The sequence below is a fragment of the Bos javanicus genome, chromosome 15 (genome assembly GCF_032452875.1).
Source record: "Bos javanicus breed banteng chromosome 15, ARS-OSU_banteng_1.0, whole genome shotgun sequence".
Taxonomy (NCBI): Eukaryota; Metazoa; Chordata; class Mammalia; order Artiodactyla; family Bovidae; genus Bos; species Bos javanicus.
In genome coordinates this window covers 79,829,670-79,848,790 of record NC_083882.1, presented here as the reverse complement: position 1 = coordinate 79,848,790, position 19,121 = coordinate 79,829,670, and the positions used below count along the sequence as shown (strand labels likewise).

The 19,121-nt window shown below is 39.0% G+C and overlaps 1 protein-coding gene and 1 pseudogene across 1 annotated transcript; both read left to right on the top strand.

Moving 5' to 3' along the window:
• Window positions 1-4,487: 4,487 nt before the first annotated feature.
• LOC133227092 (olfactory receptor 8K3-like) lies at window positions 4,488-10,573 on the top strand (annotated as a pseudogene).
• Window positions 10,574-17,479: 6,906 nt separating this feature from the next.
• Window positions 17,480-18,428, top strand: LOC133261474 (olfactory receptor 8K3-like). The gene has a single exon (XM_061439952.1). The coding sequence runs from the start codon at window positions 17,487-17,489 to the stop codon at window positions 18,426-18,428; it is 942 nt and encodes a 313-aa protein (XP_061295936.1). The 5' UTR covers window positions 17,480-17,486.
• Window positions 18,429-19,121: the final 693 nt, after the last annotated feature.

Below are 19,121 nucleotides of genomic sequence, written 5' to 3'. Positions count from 1 at the left end.
TAGAAAGAGCCAATCAATTATTAAAATCAGCAATAAAAAAGATAACCCAGGAGACCTCCCTGGGATGGAAGGAGGCTTTACCAATAGCTCTCCTCCACACCCACATTGCCCCTAAGGAACAGGTTGGTCTTAGTCCTTATGAGATGCTATATGGAAGACCTTTTGTTTATGTCAATGACCTCTTCCTAGATCCAGAGGTTCAGACCCTCCAGTCTTATACCATGGCCATTGGGCAATTCCAACAGGATATACGCTTGTGGGGTATGAACCAGGACCCAAAAGATTATCTAAAGAGTCACCACTATATGCTCCAGGAACTCAAGTCCTAATTAAAGTCTGGAAAGATGGGTCCCCAAAGGCTCAACTCCAGCCCACATGGAAGGGCCCCTACTCTGTAATACTTTCTACCCCCACAGCAGTCAAGGTACCAGGACATGACTCCTGGATTCACTACTCACGAGTCAAGCCATGGAAGAAAACAAAAGAGGACACTCAATACACCTGTGAGCCCCTGGGAGATCTCAGATACCTATTCAGAACTACCAATGAGTGTCATTCTAATGAACACCCCCAAAATCTGGTTTCTGGGGATAAGATTTCTCAGGATAACTCTAAGGAGCCAACACAGCTTGACAGAGACTGTACTCCAAAACAGACAGGAGACAGATCTTCTGATCCCTGAACAAGGCGGGACTTGAGCTATCCTGGCGATGTGCATTTAAAATTGACCAATGTCCCTACTAGTCCTTGTTATGCTATATTGATGATGCTTGTGATTATTCCATGTACTGTCAATTGTCTAACCTGTTTTGTCTCTGCCTAGGTCAACCAGCTACAACATGCAGTGCCAGTTCAACAAAGATATAAAACTACAGCTGACCACGGAAAATATCACACACCCTTGGACACCGCTATAAAGACTCTGAGGCTTGAGACTAGCAAGAGGGGGAGGCCCAATACCCCTCGCCACCCCAGTTCAGCAGGAAGTAGCCAGAAAGACCTCGACGCCCCTATTCCCGAAGAATTGGGCCTCCCATCTCTTGAGGGGGGAATGTTAGGTAGGTAGAATAGGGAAAAGTAGTCCAAAATGGCAGTGGCTAAAAGACAAGGAAGGTCTGAGGGCCAGAGTGAAGACTTCAGGCACGACAAACAGAACAGACAGCACTCCTGGCTAAGCCCAATTTGCATAGGGCAGGCCCTGGTGGAGGAAAAAACATATAAAAGGAGGAGCCAAAGCGCTTTCTCTTGGACTCTCTCTCCCGCGTGCGCACGTGCGCGTGCGCTCTCTCTCTCTCTCTCTCTCTCTCTCTCTCTCCCTCTCCCTCCCTCCCTCCCGTGCTTGCTCTCTCTCTCTTTCTCGCTCTCTCTCTTTCTCCCTCCCCACACACTCCTCCACTCTCTTCTCTTCCAGTCTTGGATTCTCCTGCTATCTTATAAATAAAATAGAGCTGTAACACTGAAAAAAAAAAGTAAATATAAAAGGCATGCATGATAAATTAGATTATGGACAACTGTTTATTTTCTGTTACAAATTACTCAAAAGCAGTAATGTGTGAAAATCATGCAAACTAGAAATGGTTTTTCTTGCGTCAACTATAGATGTTCAAGTTGTGATCATTCTTCTGGTGTCAACTTTGGTTTAACCTCAAGTTTCAGTGCAAGAGACTCAAGTCCAGATCATTGTTCTCACTTTGCCAAGTGTTTATGTTTCAACTGAAGGGAAGCCTTTTTTTTTTTGTTTTTTTTTACATCCATCATTAAATATTTTTTAAAGACATTCTTGTGGATCTTAATAAAATGTTTGTGTGTGTGTGTGTGTGTATTACATAACATTTAAATACTAGTGCCTATCATACTGGCTAAGTAGAAGATGGCAGTTAGTGTTCTTTTGCTGGCGAGTACAGCAATGAGCAATACATCAAAAATATTTGTCTTAATGAAACATTAGCCATAACCCCCTTTATAGCTGCCATCTCAAATTTCTGTCAAATTATGAAACAAACATTTTTAAGCTTGGGGAAACAAAAATAAAATGGCAGTTATTCTCAAATGGATATGTGTTAATTAAAAATCCAAAAAAATAAATTTCAAGCTAAAATATTAGAAATAAGAAGTGAATTTTACCAGGTTGATGGCTATAATGTCAGCATACAAAAATAGTTATCATTTTGTAGACTATTTTTGTAGAGTAGCCTGCTTCATTTTATTCTTCGAAGCCAAATTTGCCTGTTACTCCAGGTTCTTTTGACTTACTGTTTTTGCATTTAATCCCCAATGATGAGTAAAACCTCTTTTTTTTTTTTTTTTTTTTCTCTTGGTGTTAGAATCGATTACATTCTTTGGAGCCAAAGATGGAGAAGCTGTTTACAGTTAGCAAAAACAAGACCTGGAACTGACTCTGACTCAGATCATCAGCTCTCATAGCAAAATTCAGGCTTAAACTAAAGAAAGTGGGGAAAACCACTAGGCCAGCAAGGTGTCAGTTCAGTTCAGTCCCTAAGTCATGTCTGACTCTCTGCAACCCCATGGATTGCAGCATGCCAGGGCTCCTTGTCCATCACCAACTTCCGGAGCTTGCTCAAGCTCATGTTCATCAAGTCGGTGATGCCATCCAACCATCTCATCCTCTGTCATCCCCTTCTCCTCCTGCCTTCAATCTTTCCCAGAATCAGGGTCTTCTTCAATCAGTCAGTTCTTTGCATCAGGTGGCCAAAGTATTGGAGTTTCAGCTTCAGCATCAGTCCTTTCAACGAATATTCAATTTCAACGAAATAAAGGACTGATTTCCTTTAGGATGGACTGGTTGGATCTCCTTGCCGTCCAAGAGACTCTCAAGTGTCTTCTCCAACACCACAGTTCAAAAGCATCAATTCTTTGGTGCTCAGCTTTCGTTATAGTCCAACTCTCATATCCATACATGACTACTGGAAAAACCATAGCTTTGACTAGATGGACCTTTGTTGACAAAGTGATGTCTCTGCTTTCTAACATGCTGTCTAGGTTGGTCATAACTTTTCTTCCAAGGAGCAAGTGTCTTTTAATTTCATGGCCACTGTCACCATCTGCAGTGATTTTGGAGCCCCCCCCCCCCCAAAAAAAATAATAAGTCTCTCACTGTTTCCATTGTTTCCCTATCTATTTGCCATGAAGTGATGGGACCAGATGCCATGATCTTAGTTTTCTGAATGTTCATTTTTAAGGTATGACTTAAATCAAATCCTCTGTAAATATGCAGGGGAGATAACTAATAGATTCAAGGCATTAGATCTAGTAAACAATATGCCTGAAGAACTATGGGCGGAGGTCCATAATATTGTACATGGCAAACAGAAGGGGAAAAGGTGGATGTAGTGAAAGATTTCCTCTTCTTGGGCTCTAAGATCAGTGTGGATGGTGACTGCAGCCATGAAATCAGAAGATGATTGCTTCTTGGCAGGAAAGCTATGAGAAACTGAGATAGTGTGTTGAAAAGCAGACATAACTCTGCCAACAAATGTCCGTATAGTCAAGGCTATGGTCTTCCCAGTGTTCATGTATGGTTGTAAGAGTTGAATCATAAAAGAAGAAAAAACGCCAAAGAATTGAGGCCTTAGAACTGTGGTGCTGGAGAAGACTCCTGAGAGTCCCTTGGACAGCAAGGAGATCAAGCCACTCAATCTTAAGGGAAATCAACTGAATACTCATTGTAAGGACTGATGCTGAAGCTGAAGCTCCAGTATTTCAGTCATCTGATGCATACAGATGACTCAATGGAAAAGTCCCTGATGCTGGAAAAGACTGAGGGCAGAAGAAGAGGGCATTGGAAGATGAGAGATAGCTGGATGGCATCACTGAGGCAATGGACATAATCTTGAGTAAACTTTGGGAGATGGTGAAGGACAGGGAGGCCTGGCATGCTACAGTCCATGGGATTGCAAAGAGTCTGTCACAATGGGTGACTGAACAACAGCAAACATTTTTATTATGTTTTTTGATGAAAGCTACACATTTAGTTTGATGCTACAGGCTTGTCCTCTTTGAATAGTGGGAAAAAAAATGTAACCCTTGGAAAGGGAGTTAATATTATTAAGAAACTCCACCTTTTAAGATTTTCATGATTATACTTGGACCCTTAATGAAGATATGAAATATGATATTTGATATCATATGATATAAAATGGTATATAAATATGATATATATTTGATATAAATGGAATTTATTTCAAAATTTTAACACCAAATAATGACAGATTCTCACAGTGTTTTCCAACTATATCTGAATTAAAGGCATTATATCAATGTGTTTATAGTCCTTGTAATTTATCTGCTTCTAATATATGAGTTTCCCAGATTTATCCATATATTGCAAGGATCAATGCCATTTGAAAGTCATCATTTTTTATTTTTTGCTAGAGGTGAGGTCAAAATAAAATATTAAAGCATCCATTTCACTACATTGTGACTTCATCACCCCATTGTGACTCTCACTCCCTTCCACCTACAAATCTTTGAGGCTGTCAAATCATCCCTTAAATGACTAACTGCACATCTAATGGAGATTGAAATGAAAAAGAAAATCTGTACAGATACAGATTTATGCACAGGACAGTCCTTTCAAAATTATGAAGTGGGAATGTATATTTTGCTTAAAATTAAGGTTATTTTCCACTCTTTACTTATTTAGTAGCTCTTTCCAAAACTCACTTTATTCTCTCTCAAAAAATTACTTTGATGTTTAACTATATGCATTTAAACGTATATTTTTGATCTCTCTTTGTAGATTACATTTACTGTCATGCATTTTTTGTTGAAAGGTATAGTTGGTGGCACCAGCGGAGGGGGTGGGGGGGAAGGATTAGAAATGACTCAGCTTCTCTAACCTCCGTTCTTAGTGTGCACAGTGAAGGTCTGATGTTCACCCTTTTCCATGATGTTTTGTACATATTTTCAGGTGATTATTGGCCATTTGTATATCTCCTGCGAGACATTTCTGTTCACATCCTTTGTCTGCTTTTAGTTTGGGTGTTTTTTCTATTGTTGAATTATAAAAGTGTTTTGTATATTCAATGTATTAGACACATCAGACATATGATTCCCAACTTTTTCCATTGTGAGGGTCACGTTTTTTAATACTTTGAGAATGTCCTTTGACAGACAAAACTTTGTTTTAATTTTCATTTATGTAAAGTCAAATTATTTATTTTTGTTTTTTGTACTGTTTATGTGTCATGTCTAAGACACCTGTCAGGAGCTAAAGTGACTTGGGAGAGAGAAAACTGAGCTGCCAATTAAATTAACAAACCATAAACATAAGATTTAAAATTGTAACCACTTCTTACAATGATAATCTCATCATAGCTCATGAAGGTTAACCATTATTTTTATATTTATTCTCAGTTTATATTTCCCGAATGGCCTGGCTGGACAAACACAATCTGACGATGCTGAATGAATTCATCCTCGTAGGAATCACCGATCTCCCTGAGCTACAGGCACCTTTGTTTGGACTCTTCCTCATTGTTTACATGGTCTCAGTGGGGTATAACCTGGGCTTGATCATTCTCACCATGATAGACTCCAGGCTACACACACCCCTGTACTTTTTCCTCATACACCTGGCTTTTACTGATCTTGGTTACTCAACAGCGTAGGACCCAAAATGCTAGTAAATTTTGCCATAGATCAGCGTACAATCTCTTATGATTGATGTGATACCCAGCTCTCTTTCTTCAGTAGGTTTATCACCAGTGAAATTTTCATTCTTTCTGCTATGGCCTATGACTGCTACATGGCCATCTGTAACCCTCTGCTCTATACAAGCATCATGTCACAAAGGTTATGTCACACACTAGTGGCCATTCATATCTAGACAGCCTCTTTTTGTCTCTGCTAACCATCATAAAAATTTTTATTTCATCGTTTTGTGGTCATGATGTCATTAAGCATTTCTATTGTGATAGGCTGCCCTTGATATCTTTGCTTTGTTCAGACAAACGTGAAATTAAATGGATAATTCTGATCTTTTCAATTTTTAATTTGGTTTCATCTCTTCTGATAGTTCTCATGTCCTATATCTTGATCCTTGTCACCATCTTTAGGATGAACTCAGCGGAAAGCAGACACAAGGCTTTCTCCACCTGTGGATCTCATATGACAGTGACAGTCATATTATATGGTATTCTCTTCTTTATGTACATGCAGCCCAAATCCAGTGATTCCTTTGATACTGATAAAATGACATCTTTATTTTATACTTTATTAATACCCATGCTGAGAGAAGGCAAAGGCACCCCCACTCCAGTACTCCTACCTGGAAAATCCTATGGACGGAGGAGCCTGGTAGGCTGCAATCCAAGGGGTCGCTGAGGGTCGGACACGATGGAGCGACTTCACTTTCACTTTTCACTTTCCACTTTCATGAATTGGAGAAGGAAATGGCAGCCCACTCCAGTGTTTTTCCCTGGAAAATCCCAGGGATAGGGGAGCCTGGTGGGCTGCCGTCTATGGGGTCACAGAGAGTTGGAAACGACTGAAGTGAATTAGCAGCAATCAGATCAGATCAGATTACATTAGTGGCTCAGTCGTGTCCGACTTATTGCGACCCCATGAATCGCAGCACGCCAGGCCTCCCTGTCCATCACCAACTCCCAGAGTTCACTGAGACTCATGTCCATCGAGTCAGTGATGCCATACAGCCATCTCTTCCTCTGTCGTCCCCTTCTCCTCTTGCCCCCAGTCTCTCCCAGCATCAGAGTCTTTTCCAATGAGTCAACTCTTTGCATGAGGTGGCCAAAGTACTGGAGTTTCGGCTTTAGCATCATTCTTTCCAAAGAAATCCCAGGGCTCCTTCAAGATGGACTGGTTGGATCTCCTTGCAGTCCAAGGGACTCTCAAGAGTCTTCTCCAACACGACAGTTCAAAGGCATCAATTCTTCAGCGCTCAGCCTTCTTCACAGTCCAACTCTCACATTCATACATGACCACAGGAAAAACCATAGCCTTGACTAGATGAACCTTTGTTGGCAAAGTAATGTCTCTGCTTTTCAATATGAATCTAGGTTGGTCATAACTTTCCTTCCAAGGAGTAAGCGTCTTTTAATTTCATGGCTGCAGTCACCATCTGCAGTGATTTTGGAGCCCAGAAAAATAAAGTCTGACACGGTTTCCTCTGTTTCCCCATCTATTTAACATGAAGTGATGGGACCAGATGCCATGATCTTCGTTTTCTGAATGTTGAGCTTTAAGCCAACTTTTTCACTCTCCACTTTCACTTTCATCAAGAGGCTTTTGAGTTCCTCTTCACTTTCTGCCAGAAGGGTGGTGTCATCTGCACATCTGAGGTTACTGATATTTCTCCCGGCAATCTTGATTCCAGCTTGTGTTTCTTACAGTCCAGTGTTTCTCATGATGTACTCTGCATATAAGTTAAATAAGCTGGGTGACAATATACAGCTTTGATGAACTCCTTTTCCTGTTTGGAACCAGTCTGTTGTTCCATGTCCAGTTCTAACTGTTGCTTCCTGACCTGCATACAAATTTCTCAAAGGGCAGATCAGGTGGTCTGGTGTTCCCATCTCTTTCAGAATTTTCCACAGTGTATTGTGATCCACACAGTCAAAGGCTTTGGCATAGTCAATAAAGCAGAAATAAATGTTTTTCTGGAACTCTCTTGCTTTTTCCATGATCCAGTGGATGTTGGCAATTTGATCTCTGGTTCCTCTGCCTTTTCTAAACCCAGCTTGAACATCAGGAAGTTCACGGTTCATATATTACTGAAGCCTGGCTTGGAGAATTTTGAGCATTACTTTATTAGTGTGTGAGATGAGTGCAATTGTGCGGTAGTTTGAGCATTCTTTGGCATTGCCTGTCTTTGGGATTGAAATGAAAACTGACCTTTTCCAGTCCTGTGACCACTGCTGAGCTTTCCAAATTTGCTGGCATATTGAGTGCAGCACATTCACAGCATCATCTTTCAGGATTTGGAATAATTTAACTGGAATTCTATCACCTCCACTAGCTTTGTTCATAGTGATGCTTTCTAAGGCCCACTTGACTTCACATTCCAGGATGTCTGGCTCTAGGTGAGTGATCACACCATCGTGATTATCTGGGTCATGAAGATCTTTTTTGTACAGTTCTTCTGTGTATTCTTGCCATCTCTTCTTAATGTCTTCTGTTTCTGTTAGGTCCATACCATTTCTGTCCTTTACTGAGTCCATCTTTGCATGAAATGTTCCTTTGATATCTCTGATTTTCTTGAAGAAATCTCTAGTCTTTCCCATTCTGTTGTTTTCCTCTATTTCTTTGCATTGATTACTGAAGGCTTTCTTATCTTTTCTTGCTATTCTTTGGAACTCTGCATTCAGATGCTTATATCTTTCCTTTTCTCCTTTGCTTTTCGCTTCTCTTCTTTTCACAGTTATTTGTAAGGCCTCCCCAGACAGCCATTTTACTTTTTTGCATTTCTTTTCCATGGGGATGGTCTTGATCCCTGTCTCCTGTACAATGTCACAAACCTCAGTCCATAGTTCATCAGGCACTCTATCTATCAGATCTAGGCCCTTAAATCTATTTCTCACTTCCATTGTATAATCATAAGGGATTTGATTTAGGTCATATCTGAATGGTCTAGTGGTTTTTCCCTACTGTCTTCAATTTCAGTCTGAATTTGGCAATAAGGAGCTCATGGTCTGAGCCACAGTCAGCTCCTGGTCTGGTTTTTGCTGACTGTATAGAGCTTCTCCATCTTTGGCTGCAAAGAATATAATCAATCTGATTTTGGTGTTGACCATCAGATGATGTCCATGTATAGAGTCTTCTCTTGTGTTGTTGGAAAAGAGTGTTTGCTATGACCAGTGCATTTTCTTGGCAAAACTCTATTAGTCTTTGCCCTTCTTCATTCCGTATTCCAAGGCCAAATTTGCCTGTTACTCCAAGTGTTTCTTGACTTCCTACTTTTGCATTCCAGTTCCCTATAATGAAAAGGACATCTTTTTTGGGTGTTAGTTCTAAAAGGTCTTGTAGGTCTTCATAGAACCGTTCGACTTCAGCTTCTTCAGCATGACTGGGTGGGGCATAGACTTGGATTACTGTGATATTGAATGGTTTGCCTTGGAAATGAACAGAGATCATTCTGTCGTTTTTGAGATTGCATCCAAGTACTGCATTTAAGACTCTTTGGTTGACCATGATGGCTACTCCATTTCTTCTGAGGGATTCCTGCCCACAGTAGTAGATATAATGGTCATTTGAGTTAAATTCACCCATTCCAGTCCATTTCAGTTCGCTGATTCCTAGAATGTCAACATTTACTCTTGCCATCTCTTGTTTCACCACTTTCAATTTGCCTTGATTCATGGACCTGACATTCCAGGTTCCTATGCAATATTGCTCTTTACAGCATCAGACCTTGCTTCTATCACCAGTCACATCCACAGCTGGGTATTCTTTTTGCTTTGGCTCCATCCCTTCATTCTTTCTGGAGTTATTTCTCCACTGATCTCCAGTAGCATATTGGGCACCTATTGACCTGGGGAGTTTCTCTTTCAGTATCCTATCTTTTTGCCTTTTCATACTGTTCATGGGGTTCTCAAGGCAAGAATATTGAAGTGGTTAGCAGCAATACCCATGCTGAATCCAATGATCTACAGTTTGAGGAACAAAGAGGTGAAAATGCCCTGTCTATAAATTGGAAAATATGTGCAAATATACTATTTAAAATTTACTCTAGGATATGTTAACAATGGGCAATCTATTAGTGAATGCATACCATTATTGGTGTTGTTTAAGCCTTGTAAATTTACCTCTATTGGATGAACAAGAATTGATGTATGAGAAGCATAGAAATAAAGAAAACTATTCATTACTTTGAAACAAAATATATCATTAACAGATGACTAATCCCTGCTCAGATATTCACCCATGCCTTGTTTCAGGCCCTCATCTGCCGTTCCCGCGTGTTCTTATGTGTGGCCTATTATGTGTCTCTTCCTTAAAACACTTATTTTTATAAACCAGATAATGTGTAGTACATTCACAGTTTTTCTGTAGTGCTAGCAGAGTAAAAGTTACAAGAAAGAATGGCTGATAAATATTACATAAGTGATTCATTGAAGAAATTAAACATGCATTGGCTTTTTAACAACCAAGACTCATTCTTCACGAGGCTTAGAGAAAATACAGAAAATTTGCAGAATGAAAAGTGAGCTGTATAGTATTATTGATGTTGTTGAGCAATATTAAAATGAAAAAGAAGACATAGCCAGGATGGAGCCTAAATTTTGATTAAAGTTGTCAGATGGCCTTGTGTAAGAATGATGCTTAAATAAACACTTGAGAAGTTGAGTGAATGGAATATGTGTATATTTAGGGGAAGTCTGCTCCCAGTCAAAAAATGAGCAGAAGATCTAAATAGACATTTCTTCAAAAAGACATACAAGTGGCCAATAAGCATATAAAAAGATGCACAACTTTGATAATTATTAGAGAAATGCAAATCAAAACTACAGTAAGATATCACTTCCCACTGTTCAGAATGACTATCATTTTAAAAGTCTACAAATAGTATATGCCAGAGAGGGTATGAAGAAGAGGAAATCCCCCTCTGTTGGTGGAAATATAATTTGCTGCTGCCACTATGGGGTCGCAAGAGTCGGGTACGACTTAGCGACTGAATCGCCATCACCGCTATGGAAAACAGTATGGAGGTTCCTGTACGAGCTAAAGTTTCCATATGATCCAGCAATCCCACTTCTGAGCACACATATGGAGAACAGCAATTCAAAAAAATACATGAACCTCAAGGTTCATAGAAGCACTATTAACAATAGAAGCACTATTAACAATAGAAGCACTATTAACAATAGAAGCACTGTTAACAATAGAAGCACTATTAACAGTAGCCAAGACATGGAAGACACCTGCCCGCTGAGGGATGGACAGATAAAGATGTGGTGTGTGTACATGATGAAATACTGTTGTCATAAAAATAGAGTGAAATAATGCCACTTATATCAATATTGATAAATTTAGAGTGTATCATACTAAGTGATGTCAGGAAGAGGAAGACAAATACTGCATGATATCACTTACATGTGGAATCTAAAAGCAATGCTACAAACTAGCTTAGCAACAGAACAGAAATAAACTCCTAGACGCATGGAAAAAAAGCTTATGGTTACCAAAGTGGAAAGTGGGGGGAGGGATCAATGTGGAACTTGGAAATAGATAAAGACTAGAAGGCAATGGCACCCCACTCCAGCACTCTTGCCTGGAGAATCCCATGGATGAAGGAGCCTGGTGGGTTGCAGTCCATGGGGTCGCTGGGAGTCAGACACGACTGAGCAACTTCACTTTCACAAATTGGAGAAGGAAATGGCAACCTACTCCAGTGTTCTTGCCTGGAGAATCCCAGGGACGGGGGAGCCTGGTGGGCTGCTGTCTATGGAGTTGCACAGAGTCAGACACAACGGAAGCGATTTAGCAGTATATATATATATATCCATTATGGTTTATTACAGGATATTAAATATAGTTCCCTGTCCTATATATATATCAGAGAAGGCAATACCACCCCACTCCAGTACTCTTTCCTGGAAAATCCCATGGATGGAGGAGCCTGGTAGGCTGCAGTCCATGCGGTCGCTAAGAGTCAGACACGACTGAGGACTTCAGTTTCACTTTTCACTTTCATGCGTTGGAGAAGGAAATGGCAACCCACTCCAGTTTTCTTGCCTGGAGAATCCCAGGGATGGGGAAGCCTGGTGAGCTGCCATCTATGGCGTCGCACAGAGTTGGACACGACTGAAGTGACTTAGCAGCAGCAACAGCAGCATATACATATATATACATATATATATATATATATAATCTACCTGATGTATTGTTACTTTCAGTTTATTTAATTACTTACATAATGTCTAGAGAGACACTTTTTCCTTTAAAGGACTTCAGTATTTGCTTTTGAAGACCTTCAAATGATTAGATGAAGCCCACTTATATTTTGAGGAGCATTTGGCTGTACTGAAATCTATTCATTTAAAAGTTAATAAAAATTTAAAAAATAATAATTTTCACAGTGACACTGGACTGATATTTAACTAAACAAATGGGCACCACAGCTATCCAAATGGGTACAGAAATTAACCATGAAAGCAGGAAAAAAGGGAATATTAATAAAGAGTAAAAAATAGGAAACCAATGTATGTAACTTATTTACAGGTACATACAAACTGCTCTGGATTATTAATAAATACACTTCATTACTTGCATTCTGTGATATTTTAATGCTTCAGGGACAGTCAAGAAATTGCTTGGCAACTCCTCAGGGAGAGTCAGAGAGGGAGAGAAAAATGCATAAATTGTTCTCACTGTTTGTGTTGCAAAGCACATGAGAAAGTCAAACAGAGGTTTCATTACAGGTAAATAGCATATTTCATGTGGTGCCTTATTTTAACAGTAGATGGATAGCTTTGGTGGCATTTGCAAGATAGCAGTTTTACTCTATGACAAATCACAGCAAAACATGAGGATATTTGGCTCTTTTCCATGTACAACTTTCTACTGATAATGTATGAGCAGAATAGAACTGCAACCCTTTTCCTGCCTATAACTGTTCAAATATTTTCACAAATACTAAGAAGCATCTTTGAAATGTCAGTGTCATATTATTTAATATTTGGAGGCCTGGTGTGCTGCAGTCCATTGGATCACAGAGACTGACATGACTTAGGGACTGAACAATAGCAACAAATGTTTTCTATAAATTCATTGTATGAATAAGAAAGGACACAACTGTGGGACAAGAAAACCTGAAGATTCAGTAATTAAAAAAAAAAAAATTAGAATTACAAAGCTGCTGGTGGTCAATTTCTCGTTTGGTGTTCTTCCAAGTCCTTAGTCAGTTAGTGACTCTGGGGTATTATTGCCTTCTCAAAATATTGTGTTTTTAATGAATAATTAAATCAATATATTCATGGGAGTGTTTCTGATGTTTTAATGAGCAAAAGCAGGGTTTTCCATCTTGCATTGTGATGTGAAAAGAAATTTTTGGAGGCTAGGGATTTCGAGTACCCAGTTTTACGGTGAATCTACAATCCAGCAAGTTCAGTTCCAGTGGAATTGGACAAAAAACACATAATTTTTTAGAGTATAGTTCTAAAAATAATAATCAGGAGGTCAGCACAGGTAGTAAACTATTAAGTGACTTAGCAGCAGTAGCAGTAAACTACGGAAAAGTAGTTTCATACATTTCATACAATTCTAAAGCTGGTGAAACAAACAAAAAAATTATCTTCAATGCCCCCTCTCCCCCCGCCTTATCTTACAGGAAAATCAGCATTTACCAGTGTAGTTTTTTTTTTTTTTTTTGGCTGTAGCCTTTCATAAGCAAATAAACAAAGATTTATGTCACTTCATGTTTTCCTATTTGTAGTGCCATATTTCTGATATAAGAAATCATGTATATGGGGATAGGTTAGGACATCAGAGGTTCAAAACCGTATAAGCAATGTATTTGATGAGATAAATGTGGATTTCCAATCAACACATACATAATCTAATTTTATGAATATTATATTTTTATTTACTTTTCTAGAGTTCACAGAGAATCCTGATACTTGTTTTTCTTGTAATAGTATCAATTCTATTTCTTATTCTTTTTTTTTTTTTAGTAAAGCATTAGTACATTTTAAAAAATGACTTTTTTTCCCCTTGCTATTGCTTTTCTTTTTTCCTTTTTTTTGGGGGGGGGGTGCTCCAAAATCACTGCAGATGGTGACTGCAGCCATGAAATTAAAAGACGCTTACTCCTTGGAAGGAAAGTTATGACCAACCTAGATAGCATATTCAAAAGCAAAGACATTACTTTGCCAACAAAGGTCCGTCTAGTCAAGGCTATGGTTTTTCCCATGGTCATATATGGATGTGAGAGTTGGACTGTGAAGAAGCCTGAGCACTGAAGAATTGATGTTTTTGAACTGTGGTGTTTGAGAAGACTCTCGAGAGTCCCTTAGACTGCAAGGAGATCCAACCAGTCCTTTCTGAAGGAGATCATTCCTGGGATTTCTTTGGAAGGAATGATGCTAAAGCTGAAACTCCAGTACTTTGGCCACCTCATGCGAAGAGTTGACTCATTGGAAAAGACTCTGATGCTGGGAGGGATTGGGTGCAGGAGGAGAAGGGGACGACGGAGGATGAGATGGCTGGATGGCATCACTGACTTGATGGATGTGAGTTTGAGTGAACTCCGGGAGTTGGTGATGGACAGGGAGGCCTGGCATGCTGTGATTCATGGGGTCACAAAGAGTCGGACACGACTGAGTGACTAAACTGAACTGATTGCTTTTCTTTTAGTTGTTGACACTCCATCGTGTCTGACTCATTGTAACCCCATGGACTGCAGCATGCCAGGTCTCCCTGTTCTTCACCATCTACTGGATCCTGCTCAAACTTAAGTCCATTGAGTTGATGATGCCATCCAACCATCTCATCCTCTGTTGTCCTCTTCTCCAGCCTTCAATCTTTCCGAGCATCAGGGTCTTTTCTAATGAGTCAGCTCTTCACATGCAATGGCCAAATTATTGGACCTTCAGCTTCAGCATTAGTCCTTCCAATGAATATTCAGGATTTATTTCCTTTAAAACTGACTGGCTGGATCTTCTTGCAGTCCAAGGGACGCTCAAGAGTCTTCTCCAACACCACAGTTCAAAAGCATCAATTCTTCAGTGCTCAGCCTTTTTTATGGTTCAACTCTCACATATATGCATCACTACTGGAAAACCATAGCTTTGACTATACAGTCCTTTGTTGGCAAAGGACACCTTGTTCCATGTCTGGTTCCATCTGTTGCTTCTTGCATATGGGTTTCTCAGGAGGCAGATTAGGTGGTCTAGTATTACCATCTCTTTAAGAATTTTCCCATTTGTTGTGATCCACAGTCAAAGGCTTTGGCGCAGTCAATGAAGCAGAAGTAGATATTCTTCTGTAATTCTCTTGCTTTTTCTATTATCCAACAGATATTGGCAATTTGATCTCTGGTTCCTCTGCCTTTTCTAAATTTAGTTTGAACATCTGGAAGTTCTCTATTCATGTAATGTTGAATCCTAGCTTGGAGAATTTTGAGCATTTCTTTGCTTGCATGTGAGATGAGTGCAATTGTGTGGTAGTTTGAACATTCTTAGGCACTGCCTTTCTTTGGTATTAGAATCAAAACTGACCTTTTCCAGTCCTGCGGCCACTGCTGAGTTTTGCAAATTTGCTGCCATATTGAGTGATCACACCATTTTGGTTATCTGGGTCATTAAGTTGTTTTTTTTTAATTTTTAATTTTTTTTGGTTCTTCTGTGAATTCTTGCTAGTTCTTCTTAATATTTTCTGCTTCTGTTTGGTCCAAACATTTCTGTCCTTTACTGTGCCCATATATGCATGAAATATTCCCTTGATATCTGTAATTTTCTTGAAGAGATCTCTAGTCTTTCCCATTCTATTGTTTTCCTCTATTTTTTTTTTTTTTCCCTCTATTTCTTTGCATTGATCACTTAGGAAGGCTCTTATCTGTCCTTACTATTCTCTGGAACTCTGCATTCAGATGCTATATCTTTCCTTTTCTCCTCTGTCTTTAGCTTCTCGTCTATTGTCAGCTATTTGTAAGGCCTCTTCAGACAACCATTTTGCCTTTTTGCATTTCTTTTTCTTGGGGATGGTTTTGATCACCACATACTGTGCAGTGTTGCAAACCTTGGTCAATTCTTTTACGTTAAAAAATCTACATTCTAGTCTGGTATCATTCTGTTTTCTGAGTAATATTCATGATAAGAATGATGTCTTCTGAGGACTATTCATATGTATCTTTAATTCACTGTACTTATACCTCTGCATTTAATGTTGTATGGATGCTATTTGCAGCCTTAATGTGAAAGCAGACAAAAAACATTCTGGAAATGTATGATACATATAAATATAGATAGATAGATACAGATGTATGCTTGTATATCCTTTTTTAACTTTTTTCAGTATGCGACATGGACATGAGTCTGAGTGAACTCTGGGAGTTGGTGATGGACAGGGAGGCCTGGCATGCTGTGGTTCATGGGGTCGCAAAGAGTCGGATATGACTGAACAACTGAACTGACTGACTGACTGATTGTGTAATATATAACAATTTAAAAACTTTTCTTTTTCTATAGATAACCCTTTTATCCAAAGGAAGTATTTATGAAACTTCATTATCTAAAACCAATTTTAGTTACATCACAGTCTCTCGAGTTACTCAGTTTCCTCATTGTGACCTCGGTTTCTCCTTGGCTAAATATACTGTCCGTGTGACAAATAATTCAGTATATGTCAGTTTTAATGAAAATGCAGTTGGGGAGGAAGAAAAATGTTACATTTTAAGTAAATATATATTACATATTTTAAGTTATATAGAAGATTAAAATACCTAGAGCAAGAGCTCACTGATGGTCCCAGTTGCAGTCATGTGGAGGGGTCATGGGGGGAGTGGGGACACTGAGGGCTGTTTCCTGGGTAACACAGCCCTCAGTCTATTCACAGTCATACACCCAAGAAGGAAGTCACACAAAAATAATTTATATATGCATGTGTAAGGAGAATCCAATTCAGGTAGCGTGCTTTCTCCACTAAGAAATTAAAAGCAAATGCACACAAAAATTCTATGTATTAGACATTGAAGGGTATTTTCAGATAACATAAATGGAATTAAATGTTTAAATCTCATATATCTTCCCAACAACCTGGCAGGAAAGAGATTGAAATAACCTACCATATTTGCCAGGGTACTCGTTTGCATATACAAAAAATATAGCTGTAACAGAGATTATATCAACCCATGTATGTTATATGGAATGTTTCCCTGTTAAATAAAAATAGAAACACAGTGTGGTATGATGTTAGAACTGCCTTATTTTTAAACCTCTGTTCAATTCTGTATAATTCCTTGTTGCTACATCAAACACTTTGTGATCCCACAGACTGTATCCACTGAATTTTCTTGACAAGGATACTGGAGTGGGTTGCCATTTCCTCCTCCAGGGTATCTTCCAACCCAGGGATTGAACGCATGTCTTCTGAGTCTCCTGCATTGCAAGCAGATTCTTTACTCACTAAGCCATTGGAGAAGCTCCTTTGTTGTTTTTGGGGCAGCCCTAATATACTAGGATAAATACCAGTCTCACTGGTTTCTAACTACCTCCAGTGCTGACAACCAAAATGCCGCAAAATACTGTTACATGTTCTTTGGGGGGTTAATCTTCATCAGTGAAAAACTATAGGTCTCTCTCTTTCTCCAGATGTATATTTACCTCTCTTTTTTATTTCTATTTATATTTGTATGTTTTATTTATAGGATGCAGAATTTTTTCTTTGTGTTTAAAATATAATTTAAATTTATTTTATTTATGTCATGTACGTAAACTAAAAGAAATCACTAAAGTTCATTAATGATATCATTGACTATATGATGTCTCTATTAAAATAGGTTCTCTGGTTAAATGGAAACACACAATGGAACAGTGCTGAGTGAATTCATCCTCATGGGAATCACAGACCGCCCTGAGCTGCAGGCTCCATTGTTTGGGCTCTTCCTCATCATCTACATGATCTCAGCGGTGGGCAACTTGGGCATGGTCATCCTCACTAAGGTGGATGCCAGGCTACAGACACCCATGTACTTCTTCCTCAGGCACCTGGCACTTACTGATCTGGGTTATTCAACATCTGTAGGACCCCAAATGTTGGTAAATTTTGTTGTGGATCAGAATAAAATTTCCTATCATTTGTGTGCCACACAGCTGGCTTTCTTCATCATGTTCATTATTAGTGAGATTTTTATTCTGGCCACAATGTCCTATGACCGCTACGTGGCCATCTGTCACCCCCTGCTTTACACAGTCATCATGTCACAAAGGGTGTGTTGGGCACTGGTGGCAATCCCCTACCTCTATAGCACATTCGTTTCTCTTCTAGTCACTGTAAACATTTTTAATTCATCCTTCTGTGGCTATAACATCATCAGTCATTTCTACTGTGACAGTCTCCCCATATTATCACTGCTCTGTTCAAACACACATGAAATTGAATTCATTATCCTGGTCTTATCAGGATTTAATTTGATTTTCTCTCTTCTAATAGTCCTTGTGTCTTACCTGCTCATCCTCACAGTTATTGTCAGGATGAACTCTACTGAAGGTAGGCGGAAGGCTTTTTCTACCTGTGGATCCCACCTGACAGTGGTCACTGTATTCTATGGGACTTTGATATTTATGTATGTGCAACCAGAGTCCAGCCATTCCTTTGACACTGATAAAATGGCATCTATATTTTACACCCTTGTTATTCCCATGTTGAACCCCTTGATCTATAGCTTAAGAAACAAAGATGTAAAATACGCACTACAAAGGACATGGAAAAAACTTTGCAAAATCTTTCCTTAAAAGCCACTGTCAATGTCATTCCTACAAACTACATTGGCTACTTTCCACCTTGTGGTGGATGCTTTCAGAGGGAAAAGCAAATACATATAAGATCATCATGAATTTGGAGTATTCTACTTGATAGTCACACTCCTAAGTGATATAAACACATTGGCAAAAACAAAAAGGCAAAACCTTTGCCATCTCTGAGAAGTGATGAAATATAGGCATAACAATTAAGTATATTTTAGAGGACAGTAGAATAGACCATCAGAGCAATCAAGGACTGTGTGTATGCTATGTGAGGGTAAGGAAGAATAGTAGGTACAGAAGGGAAATTTAAATGACTTAATTGCCACAACTTGATCATAATATGTTTCTGTGTGAGTTATGGAAGTTTTCCCCCCACTTATATGTGTTAGTTTCTTGCATTTGTACTTTGTTATCTGTCTTTCTTCAAATGTGGGGAATTCTTGCCCATTATTTCCTTAAATAAACTATTTTAGTGGTGTTGTCTAAGTCCCTTAGTATCTCTTCACTTATTATTATTACTATTAGTATTATTATTATTCACTCCTCATACTCAATACTTTAAAATGACTTGAGTTTAATTCCCTGATTATTAACTGGATTGTTCTAATCTGTTGGTGAAACCAGGTAGTAAAATTTTAATTCAATTGTTATGTTTTCGGCTTTTGAGTTTTTGATTTGGTT

Excerpts from the sequence above, each read along its gene's own strand:
- LOC133261474 (XM_061439952.1), top strand. The coding sequence starts at position 17,487 with ATGGAAACACACAATGGAACAGTGCTGAGTGAATTCATCCTCATGGGA.